Here is a 27,753-nt window from a genome sequence, read left to right as displayed (position 1 = left end):
CTACCCTCATTTTCCTACTGAAAATCCAGAACCAGAAGTCCACATTCATCAAAATGGTGGATTAACATAATGAAAAATAATGTGCTGTACACTTTTTATGACAAAGCTAGTATTTGCTACTTTTTTTAATGGTTCTTTCTCTAATCTGTATCTCCAAGATTAGATATTCTCTAATCTCCAAGAATGTCCATAGCTAAATTTCAGAAGCACACAACAAATACTTTAAAACTTCAGAAGTTTATTGCCCAGAATAGTTCACATGGTGCAGTTGGATTTTTTTTTCCTTTTGTTACATGGAAATTAAGCAAAACAGTAGAAAATATATATGGGTAACAGTAAAACAAAAGCCCAGCCTAGTAATAGCCCTTTATATCCACCAAGTTATACTTAAGGAAAATGGCTAGCCAAACATAGAGAAGTAGAGCATCTGGAAGACAGAGCTTTTCATGTTTATAGTACAGATTCTAAACCAATATTAAAGGCATTTTCTGTCCATATTGTTCTTTCTTTTTTTCTTCATAACAGCAAATTGAAAAAGGTCAATGTGGAAAAAAACTACTGTAAGACTTCCAAACCTCAGTTACAAGCTTATGGGTTGACAGTTACAGATAAAAGAAGAAGGCACATGATAGAGTACTTAAAATATACAGAGATCAATTGAAATCCAAACACTAACAGAAAATGGGAACCAAACCTCAAAATTCACAATTACGGCTTTTTGCACCCCCCTAATATATATTCCATAAATTTGCATTCAAACATTTTACAGCTTTTTCAGATGAGAAGTTGAACATACCCAGGAGACTTAAGGGTTTTGCTTTGGGTTACTTTGTTGTTGTTTTGGGTTTAGTTGGTTGCTTTTTTTTTTTTAGGAAAGGGGACACAGAATAATCTAAATGATATTAAAACGCAGACATATTTTCCCACTTGTTATTAGCGCCCAATAGACCCACTGCTGAAGGTTGAGTACGAGTAAGAATATGAAGAGCTTGCTGATGCATCAAAACTTCCTCTCCTAGACCCACTGCGTGAGCCTGAACGTGAGCCAGAGCGAGAGCCAGAGCGAGAGCCAGGTGCTGAGGAGACATTGTAGGGACTGGATATGCCTTTTGATGAAACGGAGGCTGCTTCCAAGAGTTTAAGCCCAGTGATGTCTTCCACCATTGACCGATTCATTGCATCTTTGTAGGATATTTTCAGTTTGGTCTTGGGGCAGGTCAGGATTTTGGGATAGCTGTTCATGTCTTGCAATTTCTGGGCAGCACGACCATCAATCAATCCATTCCTAATGGCTTCTTCAGTACTTATTCTTCCACGCACTTCAGGGTCCACAAGACCTCCGGTGAGGTACTGGAATTCAAGGAACCGCTGCCCAGCCTCATAAGGCAACCATTTTTCCTTCACTGCTTCAGCTGCTGACATCCTCTTGCGTCCTCCCTTTATGCCTTCAAACCCTATGAAGGCCTTCTGAGCTGGTTTGAGGCGCGTGGCCATATCCTGGTCAATGATGCCCTGACTGGCAGCTTCCTGAAGCGAAAGCCGCTGGCCTGTGGTAGGGCATATTATGCCCCCTGTACAAGCCTGGGCTTCAAGTAACCGCTGCCCAGTGATGCTATCCACGATGCCTCGCTGTATAGCTTCTGAAATGGAGATTTTCTCCAAGTTTTCTGTGTCAAATATGGCTGCAATAGGACTGCACTCTTCTGGGGTCTCTGAGAAAGAACCGCTCCTGATCAGTGAAGAAGAACTCCTGACACTCAGCACTGTAGGAGACCGAGTCACCGACTCGTGCCGGAACACCTCGTCAGTGCCGTTCCGGCAGGAAATCATGTCTGCAAACTGCGTCAGGCTCAAACTGCCAGAACGGTACTGGTCAAAAAACTTCCTCTCAACCAGACCTTTATCAATAGCATCTTGGATGTCATACTGGCTACCTGTTTTTCTGTCGACCAGGACTACTCTACTGCTGCCATCTGATCCTGTAATAGTTATTTCTTCCCACTCACACTCCTGTTCGGCTAGTTCTGTATAGGTGTCATAATCTATGAGGCCTTTGCTGTACGCCTCCTGCACGGACATTTCCCTGTTTGTTTCTGGATCTACAATGACAACCCGGCGCTTCCTAAGCGTGTTCTTCTGTGAGGTGTGCACCACCTTCTTCTTCTCTCTCAGGGGCAGAAGGCAGAGCCCTGTTGCTTCGTCCTTTATGCACCTTTCTTTCAGCTGCAAGTAGGTCAAATTCTCCTCTGTGTTGGGATCAAAGAACCCTTTGGTGTCATCACTTGGATCACTAAGGATCTGGTTGAGCTCTTCATTGAAGTAGCCACGCTTGTAGGCTGTCTCTACTGGCAAGCGGTAGCTCTCTTTGGGGTCAATGATTCCTCCGGTAGCAATCTGGGCCTCCAGCAAACGAATGCCATGGCCTCTCTCTATGAGCTCTTTGTTCATGGCTTGAAACAGAGAAATGATGTTTCCAGTTTCTGGGTCTTTGTACCCGGTGACAGCTCTTTCAGCAGAGAGAAGTTTTTCTTTAAATTCAATTCCAACAAGGCCTCTTTTGTAAGCTTCCTCAACAGGCAGCCTCACGTTGCTGACAGGATCCACTATGAACCCTGTGGCTGCCTGGGCTTCTAGGAGTTCAAGGGCTGTCCCTGGTCTAACCAAACCTATTTTCATAGCCTGGTAAATGCCAAGTTTCTCTTTAGTAGCCTCATTGTAGATACCCGCAATACAGCTAGAGCCCTGAAGGAAATCAATAATTCTCTCGCTCACTTCTTCCACTGTAATGGCACCTCTTTCCAAGTCATTCCTTGTGGATTCCTTAATAATTCCAGCCTCAAGCAGTGCATCTGCTGAGACAGGCTGCCTGATCCCTTGGAATGACATACTCCTCTTCTGCACTGGGAGGAGGAGCAGACCAGTGTGTGGTTCAATCCTACATTTTTCCTTCAGCTGCATGTAAGTGACTGCCTTTTTGGTGGTGGGATCAATGAAGTTCTTTGTAGTGCCCTGGCAGTTGTTTAGGATCCTGTAGAGGTCTTTGTCAATCAACCCGCGAGATAAAGCTATATCTTTGGGTAGGAAAACACTGTTGACAGGATCAACAATGCCTCCTACAGCCAGCTGGGCTTCAAGCAGACGAATCCCAGTTTCTCTGTCAACCAGGTTTTTCTTGATGGCTTCAGATACTGGCACAGTTTTGCCTGAGAAAGGATCTTTAAATCCTGTAATAGCCTTTTCTGCTGTATAGATTTGTTCTCTGTCATCAAAGTCGATCAGATCTCTGGCGATAGCACTGTCCACAGTTAACATCTCATTTCGGTGTGGGTCTATCACACCTCCTGTTGCTGCCTGGGCTTCTAAGAGCAGGACCGCGTTTTCTGCTGTAAGGAGCTGGTTCCGTTTGGCCTCAACAAAAGAGTACTTTTGTCTGGGTGAAAGAGACACCCCTGCAATAGCACCTGCCCCTTTGAGGTAGGGCTCAATGTCAGCCGCGACTTCTTCCACTGACCTCTGCCCCTTCAGCAGCTTATCCAGTGTGAGTTTGTCTATCAGTTGACACTCATACAGCTGCATCGCTGTGATCTTCTTCCGCAGCCCACTGAACAGCAACTTGGAGGCATCAATACAAAAGTCTTCCTCGGTCTGCGTAGATCTGTGGGACCCATACGGGCGTTGCTTGAGTTTCTCAATCTCTCTTTGCAGCCTGAGACGCTCGGACTCCAACTCCGACTGGTTTTTGACAGCCGTCTCTTCCAGTCTGCACCTGTATCTCTCCTCAATCCGTTTGATCTCCATCTGCAGCCTTTCAATCTCACTCCGCAGGGTGTTCTTCTCCCTCTCACTCTTCTCTCTCTCACACTGGATCTTCCTTATGGATTCCTCTGTCCGGGAGTGCTGGCTCTTCCACTGATTGAGGTCATTCAGGATTTGTTGCTTCTCACTTTCCAGGCGTTGCTTCAAACGAGACTCTGATTCCAGGGTAACTTTCAAACGGTTCAGCTCCTCTTCTAATCTCTGCAGCCTGGCTTTGTCTTGCTCCAAAGCACTCATTTTTATCAGCAAGGTTTCTCTTTCTTGCATAATGTGACTATACTGATTTTTGGATTCTTGAATCCTATTGGATGCCTACAATTTTAAAGAAGAAATAAACCAAGAGAGGATGGTTAGAGGTTACGCTGGTTAGACTTATGCTTTCCACTTACAACGATCTTTAGCCTGCCATTTAACCTGCAGCAAACTGCCACCGGAAAACATTCTAGTCACAGCAGTGCCTTACCCAAGACCATGGATACACATAAACCAGTGAAGGTACCTTGTCCCTTCACTGACAGCACCTCTGGCATTGACAGCAACTCCATTCTGTTACCCATAGTCTTGATTTTCTGCTGATTTAGTTAGCTTTTTATAACTGTCTAATACTTTTCATAGTACACATACAAAGAGCACGCAAGACTCATTAAAAGCCTGATGCTCAGCAGATGTACCCTGGCGTAGTCCTGCTCACCTGGGTGAATTTGCACCATCTAAGCACTGGTCATACATGGATAAATAGGACCCAATTTTTGCTTTCCTGTTAGTATCACGTTACTCCGAACAATTTTACCTGTGTTGTTCTACATTTTAATTCACTTAAGGTCTTCATATATTTATACACGTACACAAACACCTACAAGCATGCACATCTGTATGCAGTCCATGTGAAACTGAATACAAGTTTATATATTTGTAATACATGCATATCATGCACAGATGTCAGAAAATCCTAAATGTTAATATTTTCTTAAAAATCAGTATTAAGATTTTTAAAATAAAGAAAAACTGAATAAAGGGAAGAACAGCTGAGAATGGGAACAAGAAAAGAAATACAAAGGGCAAGTTAGGGAAAAGCAAAGAAGTGTTTTCACAAGTGCTCACTTGCATATATTTAAAACAGTAGATCTCCGGACAAGAAACCAGGCAGAAGAATGAAACACGAAAAAATGTTTTCTTTAACTTGTTTATGCTGTCACCTCAAGTTTAAGAAATAAGGGCCAGTAGTAAAGTTTGCAAATGCCCTTAGTGACTTAGGAACATAAATGTCCCAAACAGTCAATGAAATGTAGGCTCTAAGTACCTTAAGTACAGCTGACAACATGATCTTTAATCCTCACCTGTAGTAAACGCCTTACCTAGCTAAGCAGCACTTTGACAGCTTGTTGGTTCTGGGGTTTTTAGCTGGTTTAGTTTGTGACAGCACCCAGGTCAACCTCAAAGGACTGCTTTAACCCATCCTGGCTGAAAGAGCCCGGGGAAGCAGCCAGCCAGCAGGGTACAGCTAAAGCACAGTGGTACTCCGTGTACTCTCATCTTCCCCTAGAATGGTTTGGTGGAGACTGGCACAGACCCAGGGTTTCTCCTGGGGCAAGGGTTGAGGGCAAGGCTCATCTAGACAGTAGGACAGCTTACGGCTCCCTAGCACAGCTCCCACAAAGAGGCTAAGAAAGTGGCCAAATCCTGCCATTTTTGTTTAAAAATGAACAACGGGAAGAGCCATAAAGGGGTATTAGTTACAAGTACAGTGAACTTAAACAGCGAAGTGTGAATTAAGTCGATTCAAATGGACACTGCAGTTAATTATATATCTGAGAGACAGTAAAGCTGGGATCAAAATATGTGTGAATACCTCTAGAGCTTGCTTTTGGAATTTTTCAATTTCCTGTCTCAATTTTTCCCTTTCTTTCTGTAAATCATTAATCAACCCCTGAAGTTCCAGGGTTTGCTTGCTGCTCATCTGAAGCTGATTCTTTAGTTCAGCAATGGCAGTATTTTTCTCATCAACTTCATTTCTGACCATTCTGATGTCATCGTACTCCAATCTAACATTTCGCAGCTCTTCCTCCAGTAACAAGTGTTCCTTGGTTAGGTTCTCGGTGAGAGACTGAAGCCTTTCAATTTCTATTTTGCACTCGTTCAAGTTTTTGCTTTTTTCCTCAGAGGTTTTCTGTAAGTGCTCGTATCGTAGGTGAGCCTGTTTTAATTGCTCCTGTTCTTGGACCAACTGACGGCGTAAAGTCTCAATATCAGATGTGTATTTTCTTATCTCCTCCATGTACCTCTGTTTCTCTCTCACATGACCATCTAATACTTCTCTTTGGTGTCTAAGATCATCTTCATTCCTCTTTTTTACGATAGACACTTCCTCTATCTGCTGTGTGAGATTAGTTATTTTAACTGATTGCTCTCTGAGAGATCTCCTCATGCCTTCTATTTCCTCCTCCAGTTTCTTCCTCCTGGACGTCTCCTCCATTACATTTTTATTCTGCCTGCAAAGTTCCTCCTCCAGCTTATGTTTCTGAATCTGCAAGTCTTTTACAGTGTTCTGGAACTTTGCACTTTCTTGATCCCTGCCTTTTTTCTCTTGCGAAACTCTTTCATAGTCAATTTTCAGTCTGGCCAGTTCCTGCTCTTGGATCCTCAGCTTGTTAATTGTCTCGGTAGCACTCGTGTTTGCTTTCTGCAGGTCAAACTGGACTCTTTTTAACTGACTGTTCTCATCCTCTAGTTCTTTTCTCTGACTTGTTTCTACATCCAACAACTTTCTCAGCCTTTCAATCTCTTTGTTTCTTTCCTTAATGGTCTTAGAAGCATCATCAAGCGACTGTTTGTACCGCATGCTTTCGTCCGAGTGCCTCTGAATGACTTGTTTTAGCTCAATCTCCAGCTGCTGTTTCTTCTGAGAAAGCTCTGAGCCAGCTGCCTTCTGCTGCTGAGCATTCTCTTCTATTTTCCGCAGATTATCTGTTGTCTGACTTATTGTATTCTTCAGTCTCCTAATTTCCTCACACAAATTCCTATTTTCTCTCATGGCATTATCGAGCTGTGTTCTATAATTATTTGTATCCTCTTCCTTTTGCATGGTGACCTGGTGAATTGTGGTCTTTGTGATATTAATCTCAGTTTCATATTTGTTCTTTAAACTAATAATTTCCTCATCATAACTGTTCCTTACCTTAGCCAATTCATTTTCAAGTTCCCATCGGCTTTTAGCCTCTTCCTGAAGCTGCACCTTTAGCCTTTCCAGCTCCTTAGTTTTATCCTGAATAGTCGAGGCAGCCTCCTCAAGAGCCTGCTTGTACCTTGAGTTGTCTTCACCACGAAGCTGAATGATCTGTTTCAGCTCCAGCTCTAACTGATGCTTTTGCTGTGACACCTCAGAACTGCAAGCCTTGTGCTGAAGAGCATCTTCTTCTGCTCTCCTCCGTTGATCTGTGGTTTGCAGAATGGCATCATTCAGCCTCACAATCTCATCCTTAAGGTCTCTGTTTTCTCTTGTCAGTCTGTCAACCTGGGCTCTGAGGCCTTTTGCATCATCATCTTTCTGTGCAGCTATCTGCTGGATTGTGGTCTTCTTAATATTAATTTCTGTTTCATACTTGTTCTTTAAATTACTCATCTCCTCGCTAAACTGGTTTCTTACCTTAGCCAGCTCATTTTCATATTCCCTCTTCCGTGTGCCTTCATCCTGAAGAAGAACCCTTAATCTTTCTATCTCGTACTCCTTCTCCTTGATGACCTTCTCAGACTCTAATTTTTGCCAACCAAGGCTGTCTTTCTCATTTTGTCTTGTTTTCTGCAGCTGGTCATAGTCATTCTTCTGCTGCTCATATCGATCCTCCAGCAACTTCCTTTTCCTTTTCTCATCTTCAGTCTCATAAGTCAGCCTGGTTATTCTGTCATTTAGATCCTTTATTTGGGCATAGCATTTGTCCAGGTTTTGCTTAGCAGAATTTCCATCCATTTCAGCTTGTCTTTTCATCTCCTCCAAACTCATCAGCTTTGCCTTCAGCTGAGAAATGTCCATCTGGTACTTCTGCAGATTTTGTTCCAGGAATTTATGTTTGTTGCTTGTCTCTGAATTTGAATCCCTGGCAAGCCTGAGTTCTTCTTCCAGAAGTTCAATTTTGGTGTTTTTCATCTGCAAAATCATAGCAAAAAAAAAAACAAACAAAAACCCCCGCATAAGCACTTGTGGCAAGTGTTTCAAAATCATCATGTGCAATACAATATACATTTCTAATATTGACAACTTACAAAGTATTTTTTTCTCTGCTTGAATGAGAGCTCAAAATCCTTTTGTATTTAATGCCATCAAGGCAAACTCTGGAATCCTTATTTATCCAGAGTCAAACCTTATTCAGAAATCAGCATAATGACTTTCAGAGGGGAAATGGTACTTGATGGGGGGAGGGAGATGCAATACAGATAGTGAAATCTGATGTACCAAGAGTTCACCAGCAAAGCATTGAATAGCCATCTTCAGAACCTCCACAGGTGCTTCATATTCCATATGTGTGACCTCTTAAAAGGGCCTCTCTGTTTCCACTGAGCTGTATCAAATCAGGAGTTACTCCATTCAAAACACTTTAGATATGGCCCGAGACAAGGTGAGGCCTCTTAACCATGAGGAGCAAGTTTTCAGCAGCAAGGTAACTGTACTCTCACTGAGGTCAAGGCTGTGATGGATGCAGAGAAGGATCTCTCGCATGCTGTGATAAGCACCTCCTATTTACCAAGAAGGCAAGTGTTCTCCACCTCACACATGACATTGGAGGTAACTTTGCAAAGCACTATGCTTTTTGACAAAAGATGCACGAAATTCCTTATATGCCTCCTTAACTGGACACCACTGAGCTCAGGATTTAGTTTTGTGGAGCGTTTTGCACTGTACATAAGCAGAAAGCCTTTGATCAGTGATAGCTTGCTAACCTGTGGTAGTAACAGAAGGTAAAGAAAATAAGAGAGTCAGATTACCTTCAAGTCCTCCATGCTCTTCAACATTTCGCTTAAGAATCTGTAATAGTCTCCTGATCTTGTAAGAAGCTCTATGTAGCGAGACTGAGCCTCGCTAGCCTTGAAAAGAAAGAGGATTGTCAGCAGCTTGTACTACAGAGTTAGATATGAACATACTGATGTCTCAGATCATTTAAAGAATTCCAATCCACTTTGAGAAAACACATCACTTGACAAAGCAAAAAGCAAATTCTCCTCGCAAATTCACATGACTTTCCGGGGACTCCAAATGTACAAATTCTCTCTTCTGATAAACCCACACCACCTTTTTCAAGATTATTTTCCCCCATGAGTGATGATATTAAACCCAAGGCTTCATCCCCTGGTTCATCATGGTCTTCCTGTCTAACAGTCGCAAGTAACCCAAGTTAAACTTTCAATAGTGGTTAATTCCCAGGTTGAAAGTGACTAAACCACCTGGGGCATGAATCTTACTTTCTCACAATATGTATGCAATGGACATTGAAGAGGAGTGAGGTAAATTCCTGAGGGCTAATCTATTGTCTAAACAAGCCCAAGTATGATTTTACAGCACAGCAACTATTCTGCACCAATTCCTTGTACTTATGTGCTTAGCGCACATTACCAGTGACAGTGTTAAATTATTAGAATACAGCTGGATATGACTCACATGGACAAACAAATGTATTTAAAAGATTGACGGGGAGGAAAGAAAGATACCTCTTGTAGAATCAGCACTGCAGGAGACTGAACAACACTCTTCTTGATAGGTATGTTGAGCAATGTTTCTAATCCGGAACTGTAGGAAGCAACCTGTAGCTCATAATCCTGTAAAACAACAGGGGAAGTCAAGACCCCTTTAGCAAGTGCCAAGGAACTCTCTGGGAATCTGGATTTCCCAAAATGCAAAGAAAGTTTTGGGGTTGTTTTGTTTTTTAATAAAAAAAGGTACATTTTCCCTTGTTTATATCCCTGACCATGTACAGAGGACCCTCTAGCATAAACAGAAGCACATCAGTTCAAGTACCACTGTGGAGACTCATGGAAGACAGTAACAAAGTGAAAGAGAGAAAAAAAACATTTTACAAAAAAGGGAAGACCTGTGTTTCCATTAGTTGACTGCTACCCAGCAGTGAAAAAGGTTCATGGAAGCAACTGGACTAGGTACTGTTATCAACCAAAACTTCATCAGAAATAACTGTCTCTGCCTCTCATATCACATACACCACGTCATGTATACAGCAAGACCTTTGTCACAGAAAGTAAGACGGAGCTGGAGAAAACATGGATCTCGGGGTGACATAAAAATGCAGAGACCACATAAAGCATTCCCTATATGTTCTTGGTTTTCATGGCCATTGCACATCACTCCTCCTGCTAATCTGCATTTGTCTTGCCTCCTAGACCAAATCCTTAACAGACCCAATTCCTAAACTACCAACCTGTTCTCTACTTCCTTATTTTTTTAACATGTGAACTGGAAAGTTTGGTCTGGCTAGAAGGAAGCTTTGACTCTCCTGAAGAGAAGCTCTCACTGCTATCTCCTGCGTTGTCCTGTAGTCTTCAGATGGCAAGTACACTAATTGTTTTCATTATATTCTGTACACACAAGTGCTTTACACCAGCAGTTTCCGCACACACAAATCAGAGAGCCAACGTTTCACCTGCCAGCAGAGCAGAGACAATGGGATGCACCTGACCATGAAAAACCACACCCCATAAAAATGCTGAAATCCAAGTACCTTAATTGCAGCAGAACACTGATCTGCGTGCTTGAGAAGCTCCTCGACTTTGTCTCGCTTCCCACAGATTTCACTGTGCAAGTTCTGTCAAGAAAAAAAAAAAAAAAAAAAGAAAAAAAAGCTGTGAGGCACTCCCTCAAGATTTATCAGTACTTCCTCCTGTGCCTGCTGGCTCCATCAGTAGGCACCTGCAGTACCAGACCACTGCAACCCAGAGGCTGAGACCTGAAATGACCTGTAGCTGTGCAGTTTTTACAACAGCAAGCTCTCTGTGCATGAGAAGGTTGTTCTCAGAAAGAACACCTAGTACTGGACAGCCCCCAGCGCTGAGGAGAGAGGAGTTCCTTTGCTTAGATGTATTTCCTTGCTGTTTATTTTCATGCTATAATTTGTCCCATAAGTTGCACCATCATACAGTCCCTTAAATTAATTCAAAGCTGATGTGTAAAAGTGTCAGTCATCGTGTAAGAGCCAAAAATGGTCTTGTTTATAATCTACAGCAGTGCTGACAGAAAGTAATGAGGATAATAATATTTTCTCTCTCCTGCCCTCTACACGTGGTGGGTTTTGGTAGCTTGCGTACTTTATAATTCAGAACCGGCCACTGTATTGCAGACTGCATTGTTACTGATATTTTCTGACTAGCAAAACAATTTTAAATCCAGATAATCAAAGACAGCTAATTCAGGTACTGCATACCTTCTGATCATGTAGATATCTCATGATAGTGTTGCAGTCACACAGCTTTGTGGATTCAATAGAATCCTGCCTGCGCTTGGCATCACAGATCCATTTGCACAGAGCCTGGTAGAGATCTCGGTAAGTTTTCAGCTGTTTGATCTGCCTTTCTAAATCCCATGATCTAGAAAAAAAACAGAGGAAACTGTCAAAATGGAAAGTGCATTCTCCTTCTCTCTCTTTAAAGATTTTTCAGAAATAAGACACAGTAATAAACGAGGTAAAACTACGGGAAGCTCTGAAAGAAGGTTCTGAATAAAGATTTCAAATAAAATGATAATTGTACTGGGTTTTAGTCACTCAACATTTTTTTAGTGCCTCGCTTTTGAGTAACTCTGCAATACACAGAGGTTGGCACTTTCTCGTCACCTAAGTGAAGGATGGATGAAACCCTGCAGTGGTAATAATCAAGTTGACTGACTTCAGTACTCTTGTTCTCAGTTTTCACCAAAATGACCAGCAATCAGTCAGTTACTCTTAATAGCACTGGATTTTGCAGTAAAGGCCTGAAGTAAAAACAGAACAAAACAAACCACATCCCAAAAAACAAAACAATCAGAATATGCCTTCAGTTCAATAAATATTAGAAAAAAAATGTTGGGATTTTTTTTACTTAATTCTTAGTGTTAATTTTTTAACCCTCAGGTATAGGATATTCAAGAATAAGCAGGGTTTCTTTGTTTGAGGGGGAAAATGCTGACTGGAAGTTCATAATCCAAGAACATTAGCAAGAATAAAGAAAAAAATAATTTGAAGAACTCCTTAGCACATAGGTTAAGCATTTACATAACTAACTACATTTTCCTGCTTGGTCTTGCAGGATACCTTTTAAAGTATGTTCAACCTATTCACAGTTGCTCTGTCTTACTGCCCTGAAGTCATCACTTGTCCTCAGGACATGAAGACTATTGCTCATCAGTTCTCTCAGACACACTGTTAACATGATCTTAGTAGCAACAGCAACAAGGAAGGCACTATTAGGAAATACGAGCAAACCTGTTATCTATCTGTTTATCAGCTCTCTGCCAACGGTCTATTAGCTGGGTAACTTTATCACAGAACTTTCCAATGTCCATGTCATACAGGGTATATGACTGGCAAGACTGTGAGTGAATCTGAAGTGTTTTCTGCAGCTCATTTTCCAGGGCATTCAGTAGTGACTTCTTCATGTTTAGGTCTGCTTTCATTTTCTGGAGAAAAAACAAAATACTGTCATACATTTTATTCTTGCGAGGATACTCAAATTTAACCATCCACAGCATGCACAATGTGTTTGGATCTAAAGATTTTGCTTTTAATTAATTCAGTAAGGTATGTACACTGATGTCAGCTGGACTTTAAATATATTTAAAGTGAAACACCTACTTTGGTAAACAGTTTGACTTAAGAATGTGTTTAAAATTAGATTCGCTCATAAATAATTTGTTAAACCGAAGCCCTCTGCTGTCATATTCTGTAGCTAACATTTGAGTTTCTCAGAACTACGTACAGTAGTTACCAAAAAGAAAGGGAAGAGCCTGCCTTGCTTGTTCCTAGAAACAAATGACTAGAAAATCTCACTGCAGTATAAAAGATTCCTGCATTTGCAACAGCTATGGAATCAAGCCTCAGGATTGGCATATTATTAAATTGTTAAATATTATCTAAAAATCTGCACTTTTTTTTTTCCTGTTTACATTTTTATAAGCATCTTCCATGGAGATGTTTCTTTAACCACACACGTTTGCGTGCACATACATATTGTGGGGTATCACCAAACGGCATACACAATGCAGGCCTTGCATTTGCCACTCACAGGGATGATTGCATCCTTCAATAATATGCTCAAGCATTTTTTTTTGGTGTAGCTCAAATTTACACCAGGAAAGAACAACTCCCAGCAACTGAACTGCAGCTCTCATTTAACATGACAAAAGGGTAACCTGGTTGTGCTCCTTTTGTGCCACTAAACACTTTTTCCCTACTACACCTGAGAACAGGAAAGAATGAGAGTCCCCATCCTCCCAAAGCATTCAGTGCACAAAAGGACCAGCTCAATGCCAACTTTGTGCTCAGCAAAGCAGTTACTCTTTGCCTTCTCCCGTTGTATAGGATGGACAGTTTTCACTGTAAGATTTGAAATGGACTCTATGGCAAAACTGGCACATACGACAATACTCAAATTTACTTCTTACAACTAGATGACAAAAAGGGCAATTAAAGAGCCTTTCTGCAAGAAAAAAAGAGGCATTGCCTTCCAATCTAGTTTCATAAGTGATACAAATAAACACAGATAATATTGTACCGAATTGGATTATGGAGACCTTCCATGCCACTGGCTCTGCTATAGGGGCAGCAACATCCAGGGGATGGGGAAGTAGTAACCTGTACATTCCTTCCAATAATTTGCAACAGCATCATATGTCTATGTGATTAAATACAACGGGATCAGCATTTCCATGTCCTGTGGTTTCAGAAGAGTTTCCCCCAGTTCAATAGACCAGTGCTGGCAGCTATGAATTTTGCCTCACTGTGTCCTTGGGCCTTGGCCTCTCACCTTCAGGCACGCCCGATAAGCCTCCACTTTATCAAGATCCAAAGGAACAGTCTCCTCTTCAGACAGTCTGACTTCAAAAACTCTGATCACATCCTCTGTTTGTAGAATAATCTGGAGCAGACACCTCAGTGCGTTCAAGCTAAAATAAATAATACAAGACAAATCCATTATGAACTGGCCAGGAATGGTGATTATTTCTAATTAATTGCAGATCACTAGTTAAAGAGAATAGACAACACAAAAGAACCTTCAATGATACCCATGATTGGTATGTTTTTTTAAAAAACGTCTTCCAGAAAAGAGAAGAAATTCACGTCAGTGTCTGTTTCTACCCACATGTACAGCATTTGTAGGAAAAAAAAGTGTAATTTTACACCTCTTGTAACAAAAGGCAGGTTTCCGTGCTAAGAATTATGGAAGAAAGTGAATTATTTATTGCTATAACCTCAATTTTCTTACCTGTCTAAGTAGCCAGCAGAAACACCATTAATATTTTCCAGTTTTTGAAACAGGGCATTTATCTCTGACTGCAAGTACACATACTTTTCACAGCCTCTGAAGTTAGGCAGCAAGTCCTTATGCTTATTGAGGGTTTCTGCCATTATTTGAGAGTCATTCTGCACACCCTAAGGAAAAAGAATGCCTGATTTACACATTTTTGGTGGCTGAGCGATCATTCTACAGCACATATGCAATTGGTCTCCTTATCCAAAGAGTCTGCTGTTATCTAACCAGCTTGACTAAGAACTGAAGCAGTGCCTGAGCTTGCTTTCTTCAAGGTAAGTAACATTGGGTGGTTTCTTTTTTGCACAGTCCACAACAGGTGGACTCCTTGAGCACCTCTTCCACTCTGAAACTTGGCTCTCCTCAAAGCAGAGCGCTTTACTGCCAGCTGCTTACTGCACTCAGTAGACTGCCAAGGTCCTGCTCTGGAGACCTTTGCAACCTCACTGCCTCAGGGGAATTCCTCATATGCTGAACCTGTTCTCTTTTCTCTCTCCAGTCTCCTTCAGATCTTAAGAACTGGGAGAGGGAGAGAGCCTGTAAGCCTCATATCCACTCTGCATCCTACAGACAGTACTTCAGAGGCAGGTGGTAAAGTGGGTCCATGCAAAAAGGGGTTTAATAGTGCTTTAACCTGGATGAGGCTTAATATGAGCTCATGTCCACTTAACATCAGGCTTTCTGTATTCTTTGCTTGACAGAATGTGACTTCTAAAATCCAGAAGTCAACATTTTCTACTTAGGAGCTAAACTTCAATCCAAATCATCATGGTTAGCTTCCAACAGAGTTTTCTGCGCAGGATATGTGTCCTTCCCAGCTGATCAGAAATGCAGCTGCAGTATGCTCTGCAGCACAGTCATACTGAGCTTGAGACTCAAAGAAAAAACATCCACAGTTACCTCTAAATCCTTTATTCTGACTGAAAAGTCATGCACAGCCCCTTGATCCACTCCAAGAGGAGCTCTTTGAACCATCTGAATCTCAGAAGCTTCAATCTGACGCCGAAGTTTCTGAAGCTCCATGAGCAGCCAGGCCTCCTGTTTGTCATGTTCTCGGTTTCTCTCATTAACAATAATGGTGTTTGAGGAACCCACAGGACAGCTCTCAGTTGGGATGACTGTAAAATGAATTGGGTAAATGTCAACTGCCAGAGAACTGAGCACCTATGTATAGGAAGCCAATGTACTGCCCAAGTGACCTAAACATTGAGTTGATCTGTAGAACTGAGAACAGGTAGAAGATCTGGGCCCTCAGCTGTTTCAAGGAATGAAATCTCTCCTTCACAAAAACACAAACTTGCTTCCTCAAATGCAACAGCGAGATTTTGCTTCCCAATAACTGAAAATGTATCAGACTGACTAAATTCCTCTAATTTTCCCAGGAAATTCTTGAACCTTGGAGAACTGTTCCCAGATTCACACTAAAGGAAGGAAGAACAAAACATGCTCTTCCCTGTGCTGGGCCAGTTTTGTTATGCTGGGAGACAGCAGTACAATTCTTGAACATGTTTCCATTCACATATTTATGAGAACATGGCTCACACAAAAAGAACGCACCACCACCACCCCCTACTCCACAAATGAAGAAACCCAAGCAGTCCATTCTCTACAAAAAACAGACCTGGTTGTGGCTGCCGTGGTTGATTGGGCAGTTGTATGATCAAGGTTTGGTAGTGCTTCTGAGCATCAGTGAACTGAGTTTGGATCTTTCGTTTGTCTTCATCACCAAACATCTCTGAGCCTTGGCTGTTCCTCAGGAATTCTTGATAATGGATCTCCAGGTCAGTTATTATTTTTTGGTAATCTTCCTTACGCATTGTTTTCAGCTGAAGTGAGGAAGAAGAAAATTTTGAACAAAGCAATTGGGGAAGGCTTATGACTAGTTAATCATTAAGGAATAAACTAATACACCTATATAAAAAACCCAAAGGAATCACATTTTACAACAAAATCTACCCCGGCTGCCTCTAAAGGTATGATGCTAAAAGTGCCCTTTGAGCTAATCTATTCTTGTTATAATTATTTCATCACTTAAGAATAGTTTGAAATTCTACTTCTTACTCTGTCTACCCATGCACTTGCATAATGGGACCAAGTACAGCAAGTATGTAATAAATGCCCTTAGCTAATCTTCCCAGTTATTCATACCATGTTTGAATGGGAAAGCATTTTGCTTCTCCTTTAATAAAACAACAACTTCCATATGTAACTGCTTGTGCAACCCAGCAAAAGGCAGGCCCATGGTGTTGGAGAACATACATCTGCACATCACACAGCAAGCACTCTTTGGGACAGGAAGGGTCAGTCCATGGATGTTCCCGGACTACAGGTAAGGCCAGCTGGAGTCTTACCTTGGCAATAGTCATTGCTCTGATTTTCTCAATGTCGATCATGCAATAATGCCAAGACACCAGACTCTTCATGTTGATGTACAGCTGGTTCCACAAAGCTAAAATAGCTTCATAGTACTGCTCAATTCTGAGATGAGAAAAGAAATTCCATGGTCAAAATGCATCTGCCCTTGTAGCATAGCTACAAATCAGCCCAAGAAACATCCACCAGATGTGGAACGTGTTAAGGCTTGTTCTCTACTTGAAAAAATGTTGGAAATTAATTTATTCATTACTTTCGTTATTAGAGATGAGAAAAACCTTGTAAAAGTTAAGTTTTAAATATTTTTAGATCCCAACCTAGCTCTCAGCAAGATTCACTGAAGTGAATTTCTTCAATTCAAGGGTCTAGACCTTAATCCCCCACCCCTGGCGGGGCGTGGGGGGCACTCTGATCAAGGCGCAGACCAGATTTTGTGATTGGCTTCTATTCTGAGGGAACTTTTCCATCTGCTCCCAGTGGTAGGTGTCCAAACCCAGGCAACAACTCACTTGGTAGCAAGATCCACTGCTAGTGGATTAGGGGGTGGGATGATAAGACTAACAGATGGCACCAGCATATCTACTCCTCCAGGGCCGGTCACCAGCCACTTGCTGCGCTCGTTATTATCCTTCAGAATACATTCATCTCCTTTGCGCACTGTTTTCTGTAAGGAACACAAAACAACATTTTGTTTTGATTCAGTTATGTAAGGTGGGGTTTCTAGGAGAGACAGACAAGGAGGATGCATCTAGAGCACAGAAATGGGAGGAGGGCTTCCCGGCTGCCAGGTCTGAGCATGCATCTTGGCTTCACGCTGGGGCAAGAGATCAGTTCAGATCAATCCCTTCTCCCTGAATCTGGCTTCCATGTGAAGAAACCCAAGAAAACCAACTGGGAGCCATAGAACTCTCGGAGCAGCTGCCAGTCCAGCTGATCATCAGACTTGGGGCTCGCCATGACAAACATCAAAGACTGAATGTGGACACATGGTCACAGTAAGCTATGCAACCATGTATGGCTGCAAGCCAGTGAGCTGGAGGCATGAGGATGCTGAGTACTGCATCTGTATTTGAGATGAGACTGGGAGTGAATGCAGCAGAGCTAGATCCACCCGCCCCCACTGCCAGAAATCCTGACACGGTGCGGCCATGGTTATGGACACAATGCAGGTTACAACCCACTCACATCCAAGACAGGGAGGCTCCTCCTATCATCTATCCTGACAGGACCTAACCTGCATCACACCTCTACAGCCAGCAAATACCATTTTTGAGATCACTAGTAAAAGGCCACGGGCTTTGCACTGATCTGAGCACGCAGGGGGCTCCAGACTAGAGTCTACCTTCATCTGAGCAGAATGTAGCCTGCGTAAAGTAAAAGCAATAGCCAAGCAGTCAAGCAACCATTGCCTAAATTTGTTTGGTTTTGCTTACAGTAACAAGCAGTTACTCCGTGTGGACTCAGCTTCTGTGTCTCTGGAATAAAATGTGGTATGGAAGAGTGCAGACACAGAGCAGATAGCAGAAACCCCAGATCATAAACACAAATCACAGTGGTCAATGACTGGTCCCTACAGAAGCACAACCTAGTGAATCAGCTAAAATAAGTTTTACAGATTAAAAGAACAGAAAATTTGGGTAATTGGGAACCAGTGAAGAGAAAGAGCATGTAAGCAGAACACACATCTAAGCCTACTCTTAAGAAAAAATACAGAAATAAAGCCAAGGAGCCCCAGAACTGAGGGGGAAGAAAAGCCACCACCATCAATTTCATACTCCATCCAGGAAAAAACTGGGGATACCCATGACTCACTGTACACTCCTCACCTTTTGTTAGATGAAGTGTTGACCTAAGGACCCAGAGGGACACTGGAAAGGTGAGCAATCACCAAAAAAAAGGGATAGCTGCTGGGAAGCATCAGTGTAAATTTTAACCCTATTATCAATAAGACTTTTCTGTGCTAATTTGAACTATAAGTATTAATGCTATTTAATGGACCAACAATGATAATTTTGACTAGACTTATTAACCAACCAGAACCTTGCTTCTTTATTCATAACTGCAAGAAAGTGAGAGCTTTTTTGTTGAAGAAATTTAAATGCTAACTGAAAGCGAAGGGGTTATACCTATCAGCTCAATAGTTTGTTTACTAAATCATTTGCCATGTTCTAGCTTATATGATGTTCATTCCCAGCCAAAAAGGGATACAATACCAGATCCTGTTTGTAGTCACACAGAGCCTTGAGAATAATGGGCTTGTTACTCCGGTAGTCTGGGTTACGTGGCTTCAGCTGTACAATCTTCTTGGATTTATTCACCAAACTCTGCACTTGCCTCTTGTATTCAAGAATTCTCTCTCGTTCATTCTGCAAAGATTAACTGTATGTTAAAAATTCATCCTAAAAAGAAGCCATATCTAGTTCCCAGTGTTTTATTTAGAGGGGGATACATCTGGAGCTCATGGCAGGCAAAACTTCATTTAGCTCCAGTGGGATGAGCCTGGCCTATAATGTAAAACTGCAGTTTTAAAAAATAGAGAGGAGAAACATCAAACTAAGTATCTTTGCAGCTCAGCAGAGCTGCAAAGTTTGCAAAACTTGCAAAGCAGGCTTTTCATACAGATCTGCAATGTGATTAAAGGGATGTGTGAGAAACAGGAATAAATGGAAAGAACGTATTAGAACATGAATGCTAACCAAAAAGTAGTAACTACACTCTCAAACTTGACATAATCAATTGCCCTTTTACATCACCAACCATTTCTTCTTCAGTATATTCACTTTGGAATGCTAGTGCCTAATTCATGACAAGCAAATCGTTAGCTAAAAATGTTGAGTTAATTCCTTTCAAAGAGACTACAGTGATACAGTGACATGATGAATCATTTATTAAATGCACTTACCCTTTCAGGCAAAATCTATTCTACCACCTGTGAATGAAAGTCTTTCCTTGTTTGATTTGTTAGCATGTCAGAAACTTGGGAATTCGCGGGGTTCATTTCAAATTTAAAAAGAAATCAGAGTTCCCAAACAGTATCATACAAATTAAAATAACACCAAACCATTTGTAGGCTTCCCTAAGAAATGGGCAGGAATACACCATTATGGTTTCAGGTTCATACAGTGCTGTGTATAAACACTGCAATACACCTGGGTTTACATTTGGTGTCTGAAGCAAGCAACTGATTTCCAAAGAAAGCGTAACATAACCTGTCAGGTGGGTGTGACAGTACCTCCAGCTCTTTTATCTGCTCCAGCAAAGATTGCAGTGACATGCTCTTATCACAGATGAACTTCTTTCTGATGGAGTCTTGTAAGTTTTTCAGGTAGCACTCTGTAGCTTGGGCCTCTTCAAAGAACTACAGGAGAAAAGTTGTGATTTCAGTTGTACACAGCTCTTTAAAAATGTCTGCTAAAAATCAATGGATTCCTTTCATAAGAAATCCCAACTCAATCTGGCAGAACGGTAGCATTTACAACACGGTAACAGTGTGTTCTGCCTAACTGTGTATGTATTTAGAAAAAAAAACAAACAAACCAAAAAAACAAATCTATGATGGGATTCACACTTTTAACAAAAGTGGTGTGAATTCTCCACATCACTACTTACCTGAAAGTAAGCCGCATTCTCTTTCAGATGAACATCAATGCATTTGGTGATCTGAAGAATCCAGCTCCACTGAGTTTGTAATGTATCCATGTAGGCCTAACAAAAATAGTAATATACAGAACTGAATCCACCACACTGATCTCTCTCCCATCTTGAGTGATCTTGAGTCTCCTAGACTCAAGCAAAACTATTTAGGCTCCACAAACTAAAATGCAAAATCTGCTAAAACAAATTCATACACACCAGAATAATGTAACTCATGCAAATAGTTCCCCAACTTCTAAGCATCTACTTAACTCAGATAAGTTAAATACTTGTTTGTGGGATGCACAAAGAAATTTGTTCATGACTTGAATTTTGTTTGATCAGCATAAAGCCTGAAGTACATGAACAAAAAGGGGTGAAATGCACAAACGGTAGTATAAATAAAATATTTCAATTGCAAATTGTCATGTTCTCCTTCCAAGGAACACTGTTAAACATGATTTTTCTTTTATGATGGCTGTTTTTAAATTCAAACTTCTTAAGTAGTCCTCATGTACATTCTTTAGAAATTTACACACAACTTTTACTTCACTGCTGGAGCTTACAAGGATCTTTCCTTTAAGGCAGAAACTGACCACAGATTAAATAAGAATGGTGATTTTACACAACATGATAACAGTTAACAAAGCAAAGACACTGAGGAGCAGAAAGAACTCTTTTTTTTTTTTTTTCTCTCCTTCTATTAGCTTCTTTCAGTTTCAGGGTTCTTATGCACTCTTAAAACTAAAAGAACTACAGCGTTTCGTAATAAAATCAGATTTTCCCAGTTGTTGAAGCCTTTGTAATTGAAAGGTAAATGTACACCAAGGTGTGAAAGCAAAAATGTCTTGGCTAAGCTGCAGAAATGCACTATGAATTTCAGCTGTAGAAAGTATTTGCACCTGGATTAAATATAAACCCTCAACAAAGGGTGTGGCTTTCTTCAAAACATGTCTACTAAGTTAGCAGGAGAATGACAAGATGCCTTCCTACTGCAAATTCTGCTGCACTGTAGTCAACTCAAAAGAGATACAGCAATTTCAATACGCTCAGACAAGTCCCTAAACCTCATACTAATTTTTACATGCATCTATCATCAAATCTGAGAGCAATGAGAGCTCTCCTCATAGCTCTTAAGATACTTGCTGTTGTTTGGCCAGGTTTGTAGTGGAAGGTAGTAATGTTTAGTAGAGCTGCTCATACAGCTGGATAAAAATGGACATGCTTTTTGGCAAGCAAATGCTTCTCAGGTCAAAATGCAGTATTTCATTTGCAGACTTTCACCGAGAACTTTCCCCATGTAGCAAGGGAAGAAAGAAGCTAAACAAGCAAGTGAAATCACACAGTCTGACTCACCTCGATTTTGTCTGAAGCAGGGTGCTGATTGAGCACTAGCTGGTCACTTTCTTGCTTTAGCTTGTTGAGTTCTTTTTCTTTAAGCTCCAGTTCACTCATGCGTTTCTAAACCACCAAAACACAGCGTCAAACAAATGCCCAAACATACGCTGTACAGGATGATTTATTTAAAATTGTCCAGATAGTTGTGATAATATAAAATTATCCCTGCTAACACTACATTGAATTCTATTCAGTGTACTGAAGTTAATTATGAAGAAAGTAGAATCAAAGTACAGTCATCTCAGTTCTAGCCTCTGGGCTTGATGCTTCACAGAGCAAAGCATCCAAAGTTCTCCCTTCCTAGGAATGACTAAAGCAAAAGTGGCTGCAACATCCAGAACTGTACTAAAAAGAAAAAGTACCTCCTTAATAATGTGAACTTTCATTCCTTTCTCAATTAGGTGATCAGCACCAATATTGGTTAAACAAATGCACATGCTCAATTTCCCTGCATAACCCACAGAAGACGAGGAGCAACACAAAGTACATCTGATGGTGGGCTCAATGTGCTGCTGGCAAAACCATTAGTGGAAGAGAGCATCTCCCTCTGGTATAGCTCTGCTTGCTGGTGATAGACAATCAGAGCCAAATTCCGGGACCCTCTAAGCCCTGCATAGTCCTAACAGGGAGAATTAAACTGTTTATGTCCATTAGTTTATCATGCCAACACAATGACTGTGTGATTACTAGTTCACAGAGGACTGTACTGCTAATGCCAGCTTCCAAGGTCAAAAGAACCCAGGACAACTGGTTGAAAGGGAGCAAAATATTCCAACAGATGTCCAATACTGACTCATACAAAAGGCTGTCATGCTATTTAATTCACGTGTTGATAAAAATCCCCAGGAACTTCGAAAGAGTGAAGAAACACCTGTCCTGTGACCAGTCCCCCTGAGCCAGGCTGTTCCTCCCTCACCATCCCAAAAGAGGACCCATGGGAAGCATGGGGAGGTTGAGCTGTCTTACAGAGAAGGCCTCCTGCTTCCTGGCGATGTCAGTGTTCCTGTCACTCCAGTCATAGAGAAGCTCCTCTTCTTCACAGTCATTGATCCACATGATCTCTCTGCTGGTGGCTTGGATGAGGTTCTGGAACTGACGGAGTTGATCCATTCTCTCAAAGGAGTATTTCTGTAAGGAATTCCAGAAATGAGAAGCCATAAACACAGAAATGCCTGTGCTGGGTGGAGAAAGGGAAGCCAAGTGCACAGCATGTCCTATTTTTTTTTTTAAAAAAAAAAACCAAACCCAACTAAAATAACAGTAAAAACCACACAAATAGAAAACCCATTGGCAATGGACCACAGATAATGTGCCTGGGTTTACTGAGATATGAAACCTGCTGGCAACAGAGAGCAGACAACATGTCTGGATTTACAGAACAACAGGAACCTGAAGTCAGCAGCTTACGAGTGTAGCAGACATGCACACAGGCAAGCAAAAAGGCATGGGGGAAAAGCTAAGAAATGTCTGAACATTTAGCACCACTTTTATTTGCATCTGCTGCTCATAGTACATCCTTGAAGTTGTATCAGCACCTTTTGCATGCATGACACTTCATGAAAAGATTCCTTCTCTGTCCTGGCATCATAATACACATCCTGTTGCTTGAAATGTGTATACAGGAATCAGCTTCCAATCCCAATCTACCATTTGCACAAGATTCTCACTGTGTTTTACATGAAGATCCAAAGCAGGGAAGATGCACAGCCCTACGCAGAATTTGGTTCTAATCCCACCTTTAAGTAACTTTGTAAGCTTCATATATAGACTAACTACATCACTACATTTACATCCACTAAGGAGGTAGAGTTCTACTCTTCATGTGTTTAGTGACCAAATCCCTTCACCAGCTGCAAACTAGAAACTTCCTTGTGAAGGTAAGTCAATTATACACAAGGTAATAAATTAATCTCAGGTTCATGATGCAAACTGAACGTTATAGAAACTACAAAGCACTGCCAGTTTACCACTGAACAGAACTATTTAAATATTCATCTGCCAGTCTGTTGAGACCTAAAGTGTCCTTTGACTATCACACTGGTGTTAGTAAGACAAGAAGAGCATTCATCATAAAGGGTATCGGAAACAAACACATCTCATGCTCACCAGAAGTCCTTCATATTCTTCCTCCAGCTGATGAACTGCAGCCTTCTCACGCTGGAAGAGAGACAGCACATATTTAGTGAACCTTTTACAAGTTGCCCATTTGCTGCTATTCCCTTTAAAGTGTCAGTATCATTACAACTACAGGTGGTTACCTCCAAATGCCTGCAAAAGGCAGAGATGAGCAGGATACCTGCACCACTGGGGAACCACAGCAAGTATAAGACCAAGGCTTGGACAAATTTACTTCCCCCAGGGATGCTTATTACGTGAGGTTGCACATAAACCCCTGTAATACCACAACAGCTCCCAAAACTGGATCTCCTTCTGTGCCAAACTCCTAGGCAGCTGTGAGGAGCCAGCTAGCCCTAGAGCCAGCTTTGGAGACCATGAAGTAGTGTAAACTACAATGTGAGCAGCAGGCTCCAATTTTTATTCCCATTTCTATGACTGGGAACCATTACAACCTGGGAACTGGTATTCCATAGGGCCAGACAATCACCTTTCCTATTAGAAGCAGAAGGGGAAAAGGAGTTAACACCCATTTACTCTTCAGCTTGGTTGAGAGATCACAGCTCCAGAATGGAGTACCTTTTCTTTAGGCCCAACTCTTTCTCCTCCTGTCTGTGTGACCAATTAACAGAAAAAAATAATGGGAATGAAATAATCTTCCTCTCTCCTACACCTAGGTACTGGGCTGATAGGAGAGGAAGTTAACCATTGCATTTTCAGTGACTTCTTTATTCCAATCACAAAATCCAAAGGGGGACAGAAGCCGCAGAGGGGGGAAAAAAAAAAAAAAAAAAAAAAAAAAGACACCTAAGAAAAGCTCGAAGTTTAGCCCAGAATTTGGGTATTTTTCATGAACCCCCCTCATTACTCAAGGCTGTATCTAAGCACCCACATGATTCTTTCACTTTCTTGTTTTAACGTATCTAGACAGAAAGTGAGAATAATCACTTAACCATTCTTCTCACAAAAAATGTTGCAATGTTTATTTGCCAGCCTTGGTACACAACAACAGAACTTTAAATAGCTACTAGATTTTCACTTTAAAATTCTGGGGAAAGAACTGGAACAAAAAACAATCATGAAATGATAAATATTAGGGTTGAAAGTGGTTACTAGCATGACACCAGTACTTTCTGAACAGAAGCTGAGCTATTCAGCATTCCTTTTTATAAAGGAACACTGGCAAGCCAATGATGCAAGTCTAGACTAAGCAATGTGTAAGGGAAGACAGTAATTACCAGATCTGTTTTGACTTTGTCCAGATGCCAGCGATAGTCTCCAATGGCATTGTGAGTTCTCCTATGGTCACCAATTTGTTGCTCAATGGATGCTGCATCAAACCCCCATTTCACCAGCTCCATTTCAGCCTAGGAGAAACAGACAGCGTTTGTACCTTCATTTCTGACATTGTTACCTAACTCAGAGCATAAAGGAACTGAACTGCAGGAAGCATGACGATGCAGTAGAGTAAAACTGAACAAACGAAACTTCAGAATAGGGGGTTACAATTTTTTAAAATTGTCATCACTTAAAGTGTGTGACAGGCTCCCAAAGTAGAAGAAACGAAGTGGGGAAAATATTTAAGTTGCTTAAAATTAGACTAGATGACACAAAATACACTCATTAGTGTATTTTCAACTGTGTTCTTTGGACCAAACTGTTCTTTTATGTTCTACAGTCTAGTTACATTCTTATCAGTCTGAAAAGAAATTACGACTTTATCAAACAATGCTATTCATGCAATTCATGTGAAAGTACCCAGAGTCAAGTTCTGTAGCCCAGTACACTACACTTCCATTTAAATCACACTCAGGTAAACTCCAACAACTTCGGTTAAACACAGTCAAATTAAATGAAAAAACAAAAGATAAACTGAAATGATTATGGAACGTGTTGTTTCTCTTGCATTTTGGCAACATTTATTGTAGGCTGCAGAGTGAAAATCTCTAGGAACAGCCTTTGAAAAACAGTAATACACCTGGATAATTACTAAATCAAAAACTGACTACAATTGTTTCATTATTTTCAAATATTAAAAGTCACTGAATTCACAATTCAGCTCCTCAAACACCAAAACATCTCTTATGCTGTAAAGACACACTCCATCTCTGCCTGAATGCCTGTCTGCGCATGTGTACAGTAAGGAAACAGGTATCTTAATCGTGGGTTGGGACCAAATTTGGTAATTACCAGCCTGGAGCCAAACCTCTGTGAGTCAGCAGATGACAATAAAGCCTAAACCACACTCAAGCATAAGGGTTCAAAGGCAATGTTGAAAATGATCCAAGAAACAAAACCATTTTGCATTCAGCCATCTAAAAGTTACAGGACTTTGACCCTTCTCCTTATATTTAAGGAGTCTAAAGGAGTCTGAAGCAACAGCGGCAGTCCTGGCTGCCTGCCAGCACAGGAACAAAGGCTGTCTGGATTTCACTGCACTTTCCCTAATTCTGCACTGGAAATTTGGCCAATCTTCCTACCACCTGATTCTCCTGTCAGCAAACCACCGAGACAGAAAACAGAAAAACACCAGCAGAAAACTACAGCTGCTCAGACCTTTTCCCCCACTTCTTAACCATGTTACTAGAGGGAACATTATCCTAGTCCCAGTGTGAGTGGGTGATGGGACACAGCGAGGCACAATGGAAAGAAAAGGCATGGTGGAAAGTTCAAAATAAATTTTCAAAAAAAAAACCCCCTCAAAAGCCCAACAGAGAGCCACATGTTTACTGGCTCCACCTTAGCTTTGCCTTAGGGACTGAAAAAGGGAGGGAGAGAGAGCCTTTTACCTTCACAGGAGCTTTTGTGTGGGAATGCAGCTATAAAGCACTCGCTTATGCTCCCTGTGCTTGGCAAGGGGTGTCATGTGGTGTCTTTGGGAGGTGCAGCATGTTCACTGCCTTTCATCACTGGAAGCATGCCCAGTGCCTGTCCAACATCACTCCTCAAACCGTGGCAGGTCTGACAGTTAGCCTACTCTCCCACAGTACGTGTAGAGCAATCATATCTGCTGTTGCTGTCCGGGCACGATGCTTATACACACTACCGCTCAAGGAGTGCATCTCCACTTCCCCTTCTTCCTCTAAAACATGCCATGCTATGGGAGGGTATTGAAAGACTAGACTGTGACTAGCACTCACATAAAAGTATGGGAACTGTACAGAGCTCTCACCCCTGCTCATCTGGTTTGCGTAGCAGCCACCTGGCAAACACCACACGCAGATAACAATGACAGGATCACTAAGCAACAACCCGATAAAAAAAAAAGATAAAAATAATGCAATTTCAATTTACAAGGAGTCTGCAAAGTATAATTTCAGCCACCTTGTTCCATGCTCCCTATCTGTCTCTCAGAAAGGCCTTTCCAACCACAAACACACAACTTTCACTTCAGCAGCACAAAAACAGACTACGGGCTCTCAACATGTGTTTTCTACTCCAGGTTACACCATCAACAGCTGTGCATAGGCAAATTTATTCTGGGTATGCAACAGATAGCAACTTCAGCTTTTTGTTCAGCATTTCGGCAGTGACTTCTGAAAGCCTAGTCCTGTGGCAATCAGCTCTACCTTCTCGCTCCCACAGCGAGAAGGATAGATTAGAGGGGGAGAACAACTGTAAAATACTGGACAATGGTTAAATCTGTGAAGCTGGTCCTATCTGTGTAAAGGGTTAAAACAAATATGAATCATAAAAGGAAATCTGTGGAAGGAAGGAAGGAAATATCCAGCATAATAATCCCTAATGCAAACATGCCAATGCCTTTTGTTATGTTAACAGCTGTGTCTCCCTTAACTTTCAAATCTAACTTCCACACCTTTTCCTCCGCAAAGGACAACCCTAAATCCATGTTCATATTTCAGTGGAAAATCACTATATATATTAATAAGTATATTACTCATATTGAGTAAATACAGTATA

General features: G+C 41.3%; 1 protein-coding gene across 3 annotated transcripts in view; it reads right to left on the bottom strand.

Annotated features, from left to right (window-relative positions):
- Nucleotides 1–218: 218 nt before the first annotated feature.
- LOC119145220 (desmoplakin) overlaps nucleotides 219–27,753 on the bottom strand; it is a 39,949-nt gene continuing 12,414 nt past the window's right edge. Inside the window, exons 5-24 of one of the 3 annotated variants that reach the window (XM_037381490.1) lie at nucleotides 25,071–25,199; nucleotides 23,824–23,874; nucleotides 22,684–22,845; nucleotides 21,676–21,780; nucleotides 20,296–20,391; nucleotides 19,919–20,044; nucleotides 18,900–19,052; nucleotides 17,196–17,350; nucleotides 16,665–16,791; nucleotides 15,935–16,139; nucleotides 15,214–15,431; nucleotides 14,269–14,435; nucleotides 13,810–13,948; nucleotides 12,270–12,463; nucleotides 11,235–11,397; nucleotides 10,536–10,619; nucleotides 9,514–9,621; nucleotides 8,794–8,892; nucleotides 5,666–7,957; nucleotides 219–4,128 (exon numbers count right to left, since the gene is read on the bottom strand). In XM_037381490.1, the coding sequence (XP_037237387.1) occupies nucleotides 934–4,128; nucleotides 5,666–7,957; nucleotides 8,794–8,892; nucleotides 9,514–9,621; nucleotides 10,536–10,619; nucleotides 11,235–11,397; nucleotides 12,270–12,463; nucleotides 13,810–13,948; nucleotides 14,269–14,435; nucleotides 15,214–15,431; nucleotides 15,935–16,139; nucleotides 16,665–16,791; nucleotides 17,196–17,350; nucleotides 18,900–19,052; nucleotides 19,919–20,044; nucleotides 20,296–20,391; nucleotides 21,676–21,780; nucleotides 22,684–22,845; nucleotides 23,824–23,874; nucleotides 25,071–25,199 (7,968 nt within the window). In that variant the 3' untranslated portion in view covers nucleotides 219–933. The remainder of the gene's footprint in view (nucleotides 4,129–5,665; nucleotides 7,958–8,793; nucleotides 8,893–9,513; nucleotides 9,622–10,535; nucleotides 10,620–11,234; nucleotides 11,398–12,269; nucleotides 12,464–13,809; nucleotides 13,949–14,268; nucleotides 14,436–15,213; nucleotides 15,432–15,934; nucleotides 16,140–16,664; nucleotides 16,792–17,195; nucleotides 17,351–18,899; nucleotides 19,053–19,918; nucleotides 20,045–20,295; nucleotides 20,392–21,675; nucleotides 21,781–22,683; nucleotides 22,846–23,823; nucleotides 23,875–25,070; nucleotides 25,200–27,753) is intronic. The other 2 variants (XM_037381492.1, XM_037381491.1) reach the window with 2 other exon arrangements.

The sequence above is a fragment of the Falco rusticolus genome, chromosome 3 (assembly GCF_015220075.1).
Source record: "Falco rusticolus isolate bFalRus1 chromosome 3, bFalRus1.pri, whole genome shotgun sequence".
Lineage (NCBI taxonomy): Eukaryota > Metazoa > Chordata > Aves > Falconiformes > Falconidae > Falco > Falco rusticolus.
This window is presented reverse-complemented; position numbering and strand designations above follow the sequence as displayed.